The following is a 15,484-nucleotide window of genomic DNA, read 5'->3' on the forward strand; positions in this document are numbered from 1 at the left end:
ATTATATTTTTTTAGTACAATTTGTTGGGGAGGGAATTCGAACTCACAACCTCTTAGTTGAAGATATATGCCAATTACCGCTGAGCTATGCTCGTTTTGGCCCTAAGACCATTATATTGAACAAAGGTATTTCCATAAAATTATTAAATATGCTTAAAAAAACATTTCAGCACTTCATTTGTATTTTATTGGCATTTAATTTAATAATCAAACAAGATATGATTTCATTGTATCTTTTACAACTTGTCGAATAATGATATTATTTTACACGCATTCCAAATTAGTTAAATCAATCAACTTTATTAATTACAAAAAACAACAAAACAAAAATAAAAATAAAAACAAGAAGACAATTTTAACGTATCTATTTCTCTCACTTATTTATCTCTCCCTATCTGTAAGACTCTAACGTCTCTCTAATTATTCATATTTCTCTTTACAACATCTCTCCAACATTTTTCTTCTAAAGTTTCTTTTTTTCCATAATATTTTATAAATATTAATAAATGACAAAATTAAAAAGAGTATGATTTTTATAATTTAAAATAAAATTATAATTTAATAGTTATTGTTGATAAGAATTATTATTAAATAAAAAAGAGTTGGGTTTCTTATAGAAAATAGAAAAGAAAGACATTGTCAAAGATGGTTTGATTTTTTTTTTCCTCAATTAAAAAAACAAAAATAAGTTGTTCATATTTTAAAAATGAAAAACCTCATGAACCACTAGAATCATTTTCAGATCAAACCCTACAAAATCAGCTCGCCTACCTCATTCACACATTTATATTGAGTTAAATAACCAATTTGCCTACTTCGAAAAAGAAAAAAAAATAGAGAATTCAAACCTCTAATTTATTTAATTTCTTAAAAAAAGTTACTCATAATTTTTTTAAAATTTTTTTAGTACAACATGTGAGATTTACGACCTTTTAGTTGAGACTCGAAAATATATACTTTAACAATTGAGCTGGCAAAAAATTACTACTAATTTAAACAACTGAGCTATGATTAATTGAAAACAAAATATATAGAACTATAAATTTAGTCCATAAATTGGATGATTGTTGAAGAGAGCAAACTAACTTGATGATTTTTAAACTTTATTTTAAAAAAATCTTTCTACATTTTTTTGAATTTGAGTGTAATATGGTTGAGGAGAGCAAGATAACTGGCAAAATAAAGATAGAGAGACTAGAAAAATCAATTTAAACTTTATTTCACCCTCCAACTCCAACTCATTAACTTCTTTGTTTTTCTGAGCAGAAGGGACCTTCTAATCCAACAAATACCACAAATCATACACATAAATAAGAAACAGGAAGTATAATTTATGAATTATTTATATGCAAGGTAGATGTATATGAGAGTAAATTAAAAACGGCAACTATAATGACGACGATGTGACTTGACGATCATGCATCCAATGATTAGGAGGAGTGGTCATGTTGAATAAGTTTTGATTACTCACCATGTCAAAAAACAATGTCGATAAAGCGGCGTGATGCGGACGTCCTTACGACATCATAAACCTTATCTTCTTCAACTTTGAGCAGTCTCAATTTGGGTAAATTTAAGATAGAGAGCTCTACTGTCTTGGCCTGGATTCCAGAACAATGAACAATATCAATGGTGTCCAAATTCTTACAACTCTTCAACACTGCAACAATAGCAGCTTCAGTGAGGCATTTGCAGCCTCGGAGGTTGAGGTCTGTAAGAGAGTTGCAAGAGACGATCATGGAGATGAAGTCCTTGTCAAGCAACATCTCGTTGTAAGACAAGTCGAGTCTCTTCAATTTCTTCAAGCTTTGTCCCATGGTGGCCAACAACCCGGATTCTCTCTCGACAACATCGCAATTTATTAGTGCTAATTCCTCGAGGCGAGAGCCAAAGGTAGCGCTGATGGCTTTCAAGCCATCGCCTGTAACAAGGCAGCAACTTTGTAGCCGAAGAGATGAGAGACTTGTGCGGAGGTTCGTGGCAATGGCGACAAGATGCTCGTTGTCGAGGTCAAGGGGAAGACGGAGGTCGAGAGTTTGCAGATTGCTCCGATGGTGGCTTAGAAATTGGAGCAAACCTTGCGAAGAATACGAATAAAAATTAAAGAAATATTTTTTTATTTTTCAAAGCACCAAAAGAGCGTTGTCAAATTTTATTGGTGGAGATAGGTGCTAACTTAGTATATTTTTCAAACTTAAATTTATCGTAATTTCAAATTGAAAAATTATTGACCTAAATAAATATTTTTTAGTTCAGCAACCATGTCAATGTTCAATTAAATACAAATTTAATTATGTTTAGATGGGTGAAACTACACTAATTAGAAAAAAAAATCCAAAATACAATGAGATAATCAAAATAGAATAAGAAGTAAAATAATTAATTAAGAATAATACTTCGTTCATATTTTAACGACCATATTTAAAGTTTTAATAAATAAAAAAGAGAAAAATATATATATTTTTTGAAATAGTTAGCTATTTGACCAACTAAATCTTTTATTCACCATAAAAAATTTGACCATTTATTATTATTATATTTTTAATATCTATTTCTCACAACTCATTATTAAAAAATAAATCTTTATTTTTACATTTATCTCTTAATGGTTAAATAACAGTGGTGAGACAAGATTAATGCGTGAGCCACAATTTTTCTTTTTATTTAGAAAAGAATAAAGAATAATCACGTAGATAAGTCATCACTAGTTGATTCACGGATTAAAAAAAAAAAAATCACTAATCTGTACCATCATTTTTCCTAACAAAATTAAAATATAACTGAGTAGTAATTTAACATACCTTCTCGACTGCCGCCGTCGTAGACAAGAAGGGAGGTCAAATTCCGGCAATTCTCCACCAGTTTCAGCAGAACGCCGTCGGCTATGCTCCGGCAAGTTCGTAGCTCCACTTCTCGGAGGTCCGGCAAGCACTCGACGAACGACGAGAAGGATCCGCCGTCGCCGACGGTTTCGCAGCCCCGAAGCCGTAATTGCCGGAGATTCTTGCAGCTCCGCCACAGCCACCCGGCGCCCCAATCGCCGGCGCGGAGGCCGGACAAACAGAGGCTTTGAAGCCCCAATTCCTCCGTTTCCCACTCCCAATCGCCGTAATTTAACCCTGTTTCAAAACCCTCGCCGGAGCTCACAGAGATCGAAAGTGATCTCAGAGCCGGAAAATTAACCACCCACCGGAAATTCAACGGCCGGGAGATGCTGATAGAGAGAGAATTGAGACGATTACAAGCCGATGAGAGAGAAACAAGTGATGAGCGAGCAACAGGGCCGGCGAGCAACCTCAGAGACCGGAGCTTCGTACAGAAATTGCGGATTTCGGAGAGGATTTGGGCGGAGAGAGTAGCGGCGGTGGCGGCGGTGGAGTCGGCGGAGAGAATCGAAAGGGAGGAGAGAAAGGGGTAGTGGGAGAGGAGAGAAGAGAGAGATGAAACAGAGGAATCGTGATCGGAGAGGCGGAGAGAGAGGGCGGTTTTCGAGGTCCGGTAAAGGCGGAGCCACCGCTTCGACACCAGAGACACGGCGGAGGACGACGGCGCCGGCAGCTTCTGGAAAATTTCTTGAATCAATTCGTCACAAAGCAAGCTATCCATCCCTCTCCAAAATTTTCGATTTTTTTTCAGACGCCTCGACCCACCACGATTTATGGAGATTTCAAGAAATTTGTTGAGTTTCTCTCCGCCGTGAGGATTGTTTTAAGAGAGAGAGAGGAGAGAGAGAAAGTGGTGTGTGGGTAAATTTGAAGCACTTCTTCAAGTAATGGTCCAAAGCAAACCTTTAATCCAAACAATTCTTCTTCTATTGCTTTTAAGTTTTACCTAATAAAAAAAATTCCTCATTCTTCAAAAAAAAAAAATATATATATATATATATATTATCTCTCTCTTCTTTCTCTCTCTAGAGAGAAGTTGTCTCTTTTGCTTTAGAAGAGGATGAAGAACCGTCTTTCTCAAATTAGAGTAAATTATCGACACAAAGATTCCCTCAAATGTTTGGTGGAGTATGTGCTTCGCCTCCAACATTGGCTTCAAACTTTGGGATCCAAACTTTAATTAAACTTCTTTGATAGTGTACAGTATCCTACTCCATTTGTTCACTTGTCAGATTTTTCGTGTCATTCTCAGTTTTTTATGAGGTTGGCTTCAGACTCGACTTTCCTCCAAAACCTTTTTGGTTCATTAGTTGTAAAATTCAAGGCTCTAGCATACTTTTTTTCTTTGGAAAGTAAACAAAAGAGGAACAATACAACTCTTCAACTCTATCAAAAATTTTGGAGCTCTTATAAGTAAGAGGGGAAAAAAAATAGATAAAATAAAATGTTGAAATAAAAAATGCAAACGAAATTCAAATTTTCATTTCAAGGTGAAACCCTTCTTAGAGCAAGAGAATTAATGAGAAAGAAAAACAAAATCAGACCAAATCCTAGAAGACAAAATAGATTGGAACAGTACAAATATATGAAAAAAGAAGAAAAACCATCCAACTAGCCCTAATAGGTTCGGGCTTTGAACCGACCTAGAATTATGCATTGACAGTTCTTTAATTTCTAAAAATTAGATTTTTGTTAAGTCCTAATAAAATATTTAAAGGCAGGAACTAAATCATTTAGAACTAAATCCTTATCGTTATTTAAATGAGTAAATATGTTTTTTACCTTGAAAGAAAAAAATTAGAATTTTACAAAAAAAAATTAATCCAACCAAAAAGAGAAAATTCTTGTAAAATTGTGGAGCAAAATGAGGCACCATCCAAAAATAGATGTCGGTTGCATCTTGCTTGAAGATTCCGCTGATGGCTCTTGTCAAGTTATGAAGGTAGAATTAAAAAAAAAAAAAACCTATTTTCTTTAAGAGATAATTATAAAATATTATGAGTACTAAAAGATATATATATATAAAAAATATTACGGAATATTTAATTTAAAATTTGAGGAGTAAAGAAAGACCTGTTCGGGTGAGATGAAGCTTCTCTCGAAACGAAAAAAAATAATAATAAAATCACATTATATTAATTATTATAGAAAAATTCGAGCAAAAATACAAATTTTTATTGATAAAATTTGAGATAAGTATTTAGTCGCATAACTTATTTATCTATCAGTGAAAGAATGACATAACTGATTAAATTTTTTGACTTGACCAATTATATTAACTTCATATTAATTTTGTTGGCCAAGATGAACATAGTTCAACAATAATCGACATCTATCTTCGACTAAGAATTTATGAGTTCGAGTCTCCCACTCCACTTGTTGTACTTGAAAAGAAATATTAATTTTGTTGTGTTTTTCTAACTTGACAAATTATATTAACTTTGTATTAATTTTGTTATGATTCAATTGTGTGAAATTGACTTCTCTTTTTTCTTTCCTCTCAGTTTTTTTTTCTTTTTCTTCATTTTCTCTTATTCTCCTCTGGTGAACTAGTTTTTTCTTTCTTCTTTCTTTTTCGAGTTATGTTCATACTTTATTTAGATCAACACTAAATGAAAAAGTTGTAAGATAGGTATTCCAAACTAAGATAAATACTCATCGATGGAAGGAAAACATGTCAATTATCACCGAGTTATACTCATGTTGGTATCGAGTGGTTGAGTTAATTGAAGTAAAATTACCATAAAATAAAGTTATATTTGGAATTAAAAAAAAAGTTCCATAAATGATTTTAATTTCCATGACTTTGAAATACTATAAACCGCCGGCGGATTTAGGTAGGGTTTACTCAAGTTTATAATATATATAATAATAGGTATCAAGGATTCAAAATTTTATTCTGGCATGATGGCATTTCCTTTCCCATGCCTCCACCCTACCGCTTTTTAACCTTAATTTTTTTACCATTTATACATATTGTCTCTCTAATCTAATTATTTTTGGTAATTTAAAGGCTTAGTTATATTTTGAATTTATATGTTGTCAAGGTAATATCTTTTATATAAATAAATTATTGTATCGTATATTTTTTAATTATCTATACATCATCGCCAAAAAAATTATCTATATATCATCAAAATTTCAATATTCAACTATTCTAATTCTGCAGTCGAGAGAAGTGACAATTTAAAGATTAATTATCTAATAATCAATATATAATAAATATAATTTTTTTATTTTTTATATCAAATATAAATAAAAATTAATAAAAAAATATTTTTAGGTTTTTAATAAATTAATTTTTAAAAAATTAATGGTATAAAAAACTATAATTGTTATAAATACAAAATTTATACATAATTATTTCTACTCAATTTTAAATGAAGCCTCCCCCAAAATTCTAATCCACCACTTACCATAAATGATTTTGTTTAGAATCAGAAGGATTTGAAATGAATATAATTTTTTTTTATTTATTAATAGGAAACTAAGATATAACAAGGTTAAATTGATCGCATAAAAAGTGGTTAAATTTAAATTGGTAATTTTAACTTAAAATTGTGTGAAATTCTACCGAATTCGACCACTTTAGTATAACTTGCTGCTGAATTAATCCCCATGTGTCGGGACTTGAACCTCCTACTCTTTCAGGGAATTAAGGTTGTCTGCATTATGGATTAACTAGAATTAATAGTAGCTTAAACGAGGGGGTTTGAATCCCTCTCCATCCGTGAAGTCATAAGTTATCTCTTGCGTTATCGAGAGGGAAAGAGAGCCCGGACGGTGGAAGAGCCCAAGAAGGCTGGGTCATTTAACGGGAATGGAAGGCTTTTCCCCTAAAAGGTCCCATGAAGTAAAGGGGAGTGCACCAAATCTTGAAAAAAGTGGAGCAAGCCAATCTTACACATGAAAATTCTATTTCAAATCAAGTAGGATAAGTCGTTCAAAATTTTGGAAAAGAAACAACAAAATTCATTGCAAATAGATTTTTTTTTAACCACAAAAAATAGAGCCTAAGCATATGATTTTGTCTTTAATGTCATTATTTGTTAGACAACTAAAACAAAAAATAATATTAAGTTTATGGTTGAAGATTAGATAAATGAATTTAATACTGTGCTGTTATTATTATTATTTTTTTTGGTGGTACTTGGGGTTTATTATACCATAACAATAAATATGTTCATTAAAGAAATGTAAGTGGAAAATAACTTGACTTATTGGTGCATTTTTTTAAAGGGGAATATCATTTCTAGCTTTGTTGCTTTAATTCTTTTATTTGTGTTTTGTTTGTTTGTTTTGGTTTTGTGTGTTGTTTTTCTGGTTTGGTTTCCTGTTATTTTTGGTATATCTTTGTTGTGCCTTGATCTGATCCTCTTCATCATAGCCTAGAAATCATCTAGCGCAATAGAGAAATCCCAATTCATTGGAACTTTCGATACAATCAAATAGAAAGCCCCAAGGACGCCGTATTCTAAAAGCCCAAACTATACGATTGAATAAATTCTTCTCGACTCCGTTTCCTTCCCCTTCTTCAAACTCCAATTCGTATTGTTCATAGAGAAATCTCTTATCAAGGATAGAACAAGATCCATTTTGTTCTTTTCACTTGCAAAATGCCTATTTTTTGACCAAAAAAGAAAATCCTAAAGGGTTGAAGCACTTGCAATTTCTAGATTACTATATAATGATTTCTAAACTTTCCATATATTACATAAATAGAAATCGATAAACTAGAAATGACATCTCTTTGTTGGGATTATGGAGCCAAAACAGGAAACCCATATCCTATGAAGAAAAAGATTTTTCAACACTATTATCAATTCCTACCGGGGGTAGGATATTGTCGTCTTATAAGGATTACAATATTGTTTTCCTATAAGAATTAGGATATTTGGCTTCTTATAAATAGAGCCCTTATGTTAAGGTTTTATTTGTACAAAATCCAAATAAAAGGGACTTGAGTGGTTGTGGGCAGTGTTGAAAAGAATTCTGTATCCAGTGGGTTTAGTGAGTGTTTTTCATTCCTGTACATAAGTATAGTGTGTTATAATACTTAGAAGCTAGAGGGTTTTTGTTGAGACCTCTAGGGGATATTTTTGGAATTCTAATCCTTAAACAATTATTAGTGAATTACCCACATCTGAGTGGAAGACTGGACGTAGCCCCTAGTGGTGAACCAGTATAATTTGTTGTGTCGTTATTCTTGTGTTTTTACAGTTTTCTTCCTATTTTCATATATTTTGGTTGTGTTTGAATATTTTTGTGGAAGGAGAAATTACTCAGGGTCTTCAATTTCCCAACAAGTGGTATCAGAGCTGTAAGGTTGCAGCATCATGGGTGACAGATATCAAGCACACCATTATTACGATGGGGTCCTGAAGTTCAATGGGGAGAATTTCAGTTTTTGGAAGATGCAGGTAAAGGATCTTCTTACATGCAAGAAGATACACAAGACTTTAGGGGAAAGACCAGCACGAATGCCGGACAAGGATTGGAATGAGATGGATGAGCAGGCTGTTGCCAACATCAGAATGACATTATCAATGAATGTTTGTAGTCTGGTGGCGAAAGAGACTACAGCGAAAGATTTGTTGAAGGCCTTGCAAGATAGGTATGAAAAACTTTCTGCCAATACAAAGATACTTCTATGGATGAAGTATTTTAATATCCACATGGATGAGGGAACCTCGGTGAATTCCCACATTAATGAACTCACCGATATCTTGAACAAGTTAGAAGGCATGGGTGTCAAGATTGACGAGGAGGTGAAAGCTATGAGGCTGTTGACGTCTTTGCCAGTTGGGAGACGATGAAGACCGCAGTGTCGAATTCGCTAGGGGAAAATAACTTGAAATTTACAGCTATTTGTGATGCCGCCTTATCTGAGGAAGCCCGGAGAAATTAGGGAAAATGTCTGCATCTACTTCAGGGGCAGAAAACAGGGTTGAATCGGCTTTGGTAGCTCAGAACAAAGGGAAGGCAAAGATTAGTTACAATGGGAAGCAGTAGCAGAGATATAGCAGGGGTAGTGGGAGTTCCAGTGGAGAAGTAGAGTGTTATTACTGCCACAAGAAGGGACACATTAAACGCTTTTGCAGGAAGTTTAAAGAAGATCTTGAGAAGGGGAACACTACTGCAAATGTTGTAACAGAAGAAGAACGGATGGAAGAGTTTCTGGCTTGTGTTCAGAGGAACATATCTGTAAACCAGTGGGTGGTTGACACTGCAGCATCAGCGCACGTTGCTTCAGACAGACGTTGGTTCTCATCTCTTACTGTAGGTGATTATGGCTCAGTGAAGATGGGGAATGAGAGTATCTCCAAGGTGAGAGGAATTGGAGATGTTTGTTTGAAGACATGCAAAAGGGACGAGTTGGTGCTACGAGGTGTTAGGTATATTCCTAGCTTCAGATTTAATTTGTTATCCACAGGGAAGCTAGATGACGATGGCTACAGCAGTGAGTTTAGTGGGGGTTGCTGGAAGCTTAAGAGGGAATCCAGAGGGGTGGCAACAAGCCACAAGAGATCTTCTATTTATGTTTCAGAATTTGAGGTTGTCAAGGGTTCACTGAGACAGACGATACAGATCAGAAGAATCTGCTATCAGCTCAAGTAAAACAGTTGAGAAGTACAGAAAAGGGAAACGGGAATTTGATAGGCCATCGAGTTCATACCTCAGCTGTCAGACGTTCAGGCAAGCTGGTGAAGTCGCATAGGCGAATTAGTGCATTGAAGGGTATGTGTTCTGTTTCTAGTGTGGTGACAGACTTGGGTGGGAGCGCCAAGTCATCAAGGGAATCTTCCTTCAGCGGTCGTTGGGTTCAATCAAGAAAGGAAGCGACGGGGACTACTTAAATCAAGTGGGATTACGTGGCTATTCTCTAAGTCTGGGGGACAAGACCACGTAGAGCTGCCCAGTCTCGGGGCAGAGTCAGATGATGCTTAGGTAGAGCCAAGCAGTGTTGATCAGTTCGTTGATAGAGGAGTCAGAACTGTGCCTTGACAGAGAGTGTCAAGAAGTTGATGGGGGCACTGTTGATGTAGTGGGATGCAGAGAATTGTCGTTTTGTCTCCAAGTGAGAGATGTTGGGATTATGGAGCTAAAACAGGAAACTCATATCCTATGAAGAAAATGATTTTTCAACACTATTATCAATTCCTACCGGGAGTAGGATATTGTCGTCTTATAAGGATTACAATATTGTTTTCCTATAAGAATTAGGATATTTGGCCTCTTATAAATAGAGCATTTATGTTAAGGTTTCATTTGTACAGAATCCAAAATAGAAGGGACTTGAGTGGTTGTGGGCAGTGTTGAAAAGGATTATGTATCCAGTGGGTTTAGTGAGTGTTTTTCATTTCTGTACCTAAGTATAGTGTGTTATAATACTTAAAAGCTAGAGGGCTTTTGTTGGGACCTCTGGGGATATTTTTGGGGAGAGTTTTGTATTCTAATCCTTAAACAATTATTAGTGAATTACCCAGTGGAAGACTGGACGTAACCCTTAGTGGTGAACCAGTATAATTTTCTTGTGCTTTTATAGTTTTCTTCCTATTTTCATATATTTTAGTTGTGTTTGGATATTTCTGTGGAAGGGAAAATTATTCAGGGTCTTCAATTTCCCAACACTCTTATCTAAATGACACTGTTAGGGATATTAAATAAATGGAATTGGGATATGGATGAAATATAATGGAATAGAGTCACTTTGAGGTTCTCTATAAAATGAGGCATGGAACGGAGCCACCATGAAGAAGTTTCGAGAATTATGAAGGAAACCTCGAACTCATATTGGTCATGGGTTGAGAACAATAATTGAATTCTATGAGACTTATTCAATAGTTCAGTAGTAGAGCGATTGGCTATTAACCGATTGGTCCATAAATATTTTCCTTAACTGGATCAATACATAGATATCCATCACCCAATCCGAATATTGTTTAGCATATCGCAAAAGTTAGAGGATAAAGTTGCTAGTTGAATAAATGAAATTAAGAAAATGGAGACCATGGTAGGTTAAAAAGGAAGCAAATGGAATGTTAAAGAAAATAACTCATCATTATGTTGGTAGCTTTAAAAGAGAGGAGAAATATTAGAAATGAAAAATGAGGATATAACCTCTGCTCCTAAAATGAACTTAAATATATGATGATGGAAAAACAAGGAGTTTTGATAAAGTGGTTTGGGATATAAACTTTATAAAAAAAATAAAAGAAATTTGTAAATTACTATGGGAAAAAATAAGTTTAACGTCAATACAGGTGGAAACTTGATCATCAAATTCAGTGTTACATGTGAAAATGAAAGGAAATAAATTCTTAAGTTTTTGCTTATTAACTCTGGACTCAAACAAGTTTAGGAACAATATATTCTTTTATTGTTTTTGAATTCAATGAAGCAAATAGATTCCGCGAATATTTATTTAGTGGGTTTGTTTTTCAAAATTGTTTTTGAATTTATAATCTAAATAGTGAAAATTCTCCTGACAATTTTTTTTTTATATTTTAAGATTTTAAATTTAATTTTTTGAAATGCATAATTATATTAAAAAGATAAATTTATGATAAATATATTATTTATGTGGTAAATTCATTTCATTTTTTTTTTAAATTATAACTAACGAATCATGATATTGTAAAATAATAATCATACAAAATTTATATCATATATGTCAATAAATTAATTAATAGCATTGTTGACGGCGAATTCTGGTCGAAGGCCACGTATCCCTCGGACGAACAGTCCGGTCTGAGAATAAGGGAACCTGAAACTAAAGAACTCAACTCCCGGTGCGATGTCTCGACTAAAACACGCCAACGATTAAGTTAGTAAACATAATAGAAATAGGAAAAAGACTCTGAGTAACAAGTTTTTCAACTTACTTGGTCAGTATGAGGGTCCTTCCTTTTGTAGTCTTGAACGGCTGACTAGGAAGAACGAGGGTTAAAGGTGGCAGGGATGCGCCGGGACTGTACGGGGAGCATCGTGGAACATGCTTCCGACAGCTGCAGGGTGGCGCCTCCTCCTAGGACTCAAAGCTTGTCGCCTGCAGCTGTGAGGCCCGCCGTACTGGTGACGTGCACCTCTTGCTACGGTTACATACGGTGTTTAGCTGTAGTCCATCATACGTCCATGAACGGATACGTGTCTTGCTCGGCACCGCCAGTTTGCGGGGAGCAACCGTATGTGGTCCCACGCTTCAAAGATAGATACGCCTGCTTGGGTTTTTACCCGACGAGTATATATATTTTTATAGCTAATAATATTTTATATTAAACTATATATTTAGTTAGAAATTATGGTGCGGGTGTGCATCCGATGATCCGGTTCAACTTGCTAGCCTAACCACGTCTCGAGTTATCATTTATAAATATATTACTAACATATTTGAGAATTTTGAATTGAGATCCCATTTCTAAATTGATTAAAAAAACATATATTTGAAAATACTGAAAATATGAATTAAAATTTTTTCTTTTCAATTTTTGTCCAGAGGACCATCTAAAAACATCCTCAAAAATAAACTTATTTGGTATACATCCAAATGATATGTTTGTTGTTTTAAAGTTTATTTAATCAAATAGATTGGATGAATATCTGTCTGGTATCTTTATTTTTTTTAAATTGTTTACATCCCATAGAAAAGAACAACATTTTTATCTTTGTGATATTTTTAAGTTTTGAATTTTAAAATGTAAAATTATATAAAAACACAAAAAATGACAAATAGATTATAAACCCATTTTTAAAAATTAATTAAAATATGCAAAGTATTATATATTATAAAGTATATAATATTTGAAAATAATAATTCTACAAAATTTAAAACAAAAATATTAATAAATCAATCCATAATTTAGTTGAAGTTGGTAACTATTTATAAAAAGGAAACTAATTGCATGGTGAACAAATTTTAAAATTGATATAACACATATAAAAAAAATACTGAAAATAAAAAAGAAGTATTACAACTCCATTTCTCATTTAAATTCTTTATTTTCGGATTTATGTTTTCAACCAAGCGCAATTGATTCTGGAAACGATACTAAAAAGGCGAATCGTCGCCGTTTCGTGTTCTTCTTCTGTACCCTCTCTGAACTTCTCTCTGTCCAACGGCGACGCTTCATCGGTCTCGTCGCGAAAGCCATTTCCGCCTAATCGAATGGCTTTTAATCACCGTTCTGTGCCCGGTTTTCGTTTCGCAGTCTCAACAAAAACCCTACGAATTCGCCGCTGCCCTCTTCTTCTCCGGTTGCTCCTCCGCCGCCTAAAGAAGCTACCGACGTCATTTGATATCGGTAATTCCTTCGTCGTGTTTTTGTTTTGTTAGATTAACCCGTATTGTTCCGATGGTCAGTGATTATGCTCGAATACCCCACCCCATTCCTTTGTTTTTCTGTAAAATTTTGCGAGAAACAAGCGATGTTTCTTTTTCATTAAAGATTTTAGCGATAAGAACTGCATCAAATTTATTAAAATTTGAACTACTGATGTCAGAGGAGCTTGGGTTTCTCCCCACTCTTTTGTCTCTGTCCAATTTTTCAGAATCGAAGTGGGTTCTTCCTCTTATGCATTGGAGGGTGGTTTTCAATGGTCTAACTTAAATAGCTACAGGGGCCTGTTTTCTTATAGACTATTTTTTGACTGGCACAAATCTTTCTGTTGCTCGAGAAAAAATTGTGTGGTTCCCCTTTTGTTAGGTTGGGCATCCTCTTCCCACCAAAGAGAAGGGATACTAATACTTACGAGAGAATCTTGTACCTATTGCCCATAAGTTGGGTGCAACATGAAGCAAAAATCAATGGAAAGTGAAACTAACATTTGACATTGACTGAGATTGATGTTATTTTTTATTGGTTTGCTTTTGGTCCAATTGGTCTGATTTTATGAATTTTGTAAACTTGTTTGGCCGAATAGAAGCAATTTAGGTACTGTAAATCCGACGCGCCAATTGATCGAATTCTCTCCCTACCATCATTATTACTTATTTTGCTTCAGTTGATTTAGGCTAAACTCTTAATGTTTCTTCTCTTTGATCTTTCAAACTTTGCCCTTTGTAATTGAGCTTAAACTTTTGGTCAATTTCAATTCACCATTTTAACCCAAACCCACAAGTCCATATCAAAAGTCTTCTCTCTTTTATGATGTTCATTTGGAACAACAGCTACTAGCACGATTTCATTTGTTTTGTATCCTCTTTCTGATTTTGTGCATCCCTTGTTCGTTTTTTCATATAACGATTTTTGCAGCTTGATTTCTTCCTCTTTTCTTCGAATCTGGTCGGTTAGGTAGTTAAAACCCTAATTTTTCTTTTCTAATTTTTAGTCTCCCTCTTTCACATGTACTTGCTATTGTTTTAAAATTGCATTTGGCTTTGATTTGATGGTCTGTGCTTTCACTTTCTGACGATTTTTGCTTTGGACAGGCTTATTAAGCTGTTGGTTGGTTATATACTTGAGGTATAACAAATATTTGATTTTAGACCTCCTTTAAAACAGGGGAGAGAGAGAGATTGTTGGAGACCACAAATTGGTTTGAAATGATTTGTATGTTTGAATGGATGTTTAATTTCAGGGAAAAAACCATAATTTCTTGTTAGCTTCAGAAGTAGAGAAAATGCTCATTTTCTTTTATTGCTTACTTTTTCCTATTGATTTTAGATCCACTCTATTAAATATTTTTAAATTTTTATAGGAAACCATCATGAATGCCCCTTGTGGAGATGAGGTTGAGGTTGAGGTCGCGAACGAGAATGAAAATGTCGGTGTATCTCCACCAAATGCAACTACGAAAGGTCAAAACGATAGGAAGCAAAAAGGTAATGTTGATGGTCCTCATGTCGAGTGCAAAAAATGTGGTGCTTTATATACTAGTCACTCAAAGAGAAATGGGAGTACATCTTGAGAACTACAGCCACAAGGATCCTCATCGTTGTACTTTATGTAATGGGGAAAAAGATGCAAACGAAGAGGATTTGAATTTAGAAAGTGAGGAGATAGATCCATACTCATCAGACTCATCAACCCCTAGTGGATTTTGTAATGTAAATACTACAAGAAAACTTATTGCAAAAATGATCATAATTGATAAATTGCCCCTCAATTTTGTGAACGAGGAAGGGTTTAGAAGATTTATGGAGCAGACTATGTTAGAATTTGCGCCTGGGTTTGTTATTCCCTCTCTGGCCACAGTTACTAGGTATATATTGGACATATACCAGCGTGAGAAGGCATCTTTGAGAAGCACTTTTGAAAATTACTATACTTTAGTCTCTCTCAGTTGATACTTGGACGTCGGATCAAGATATGAACTACATGGTTCTTACTGGACATTTCATTCATCCTTTTTGGACAAAACAGAGGAAGATTCTTAATTTTTGTCAAATTGAGAATCTCAGAGGAGAGACTATAGGCAGAGAAGTTGAAAAATGTTTGAATGAATGGAATATTGAAAGTATATTAACATTGGCGGTAAACAATGCTTCTGCAAATGAGTCCGCTATTGCTTATTTAGTTGACCATTTCAGTAGTGAGATGATCTTTTTTGGTAAGTTTGTCAATGTTAGGTGTTGTGCACATATTTTGAATTTGATTGTA

General features: G+C 34.3%; 1 protein-coding gene across 1 annotated transcript; it reads right to left on the bottom strand.

The window, feature by feature from the left end:
• Positions 1–1,195: 1,195 nt before the first annotated feature.
• On the bottom strand, positions 1,196–3,803 carry LOC111019922 (RNI-like superfamily protein). Its single transcript, XM_022296442.2, has 2 exons — positions 2,802–3,803; positions 1,196–2,077 (listed from the first exon to the last, which is right to left on the bottom strand). The coding sequence occupies exons 1-2, from the start codon at positions 3,604–3,606 to the stop codon at positions 1,476–1,478; spliced, it is 1,407 nt and encodes a 468-aa protein (XP_022152134.1). The 5' UTR covers positions 3,607–3,803; the 3' UTR covers positions 1,196–1,475.
• Positions 3,804–15,484: the final 11,681 nt, after the last annotated feature.

This window comes from Momordica charantia, assembly GCF_013281855.1.
Source record: "Momordica charantia cultivar OHB3-1 chromosome 8 unlocalized genomic scaffold, Mcharantia_2.0 BLBB01000008.1, whole genome shotgun sequence".
Taxonomy (NCBI): domain Eukaryota; kingdom Viridiplantae; phylum Streptophyta; class Magnoliopsida; order Cucurbitales; family Cucurbitaceae; genus Momordica; species Momordica charantia.

Bases quoted from the DNA above. Each gene is read 5' to 3' on its own strand.
- LOC111019922 (XM_022296442.2), bottom strand. From the start codon at position 3,606: ATGGATAGCTTGCTTTGTGACGAATTGATTCAAGAAATTTTCCAGAAG. The intron at 2,078-2,801 runs GTATGTTAAATT...ATTCTTCGCAAG, and splicing joins CGACGGCGGCAGTCGAGAAG to GTTTGCTCCAATTTCTAAGC.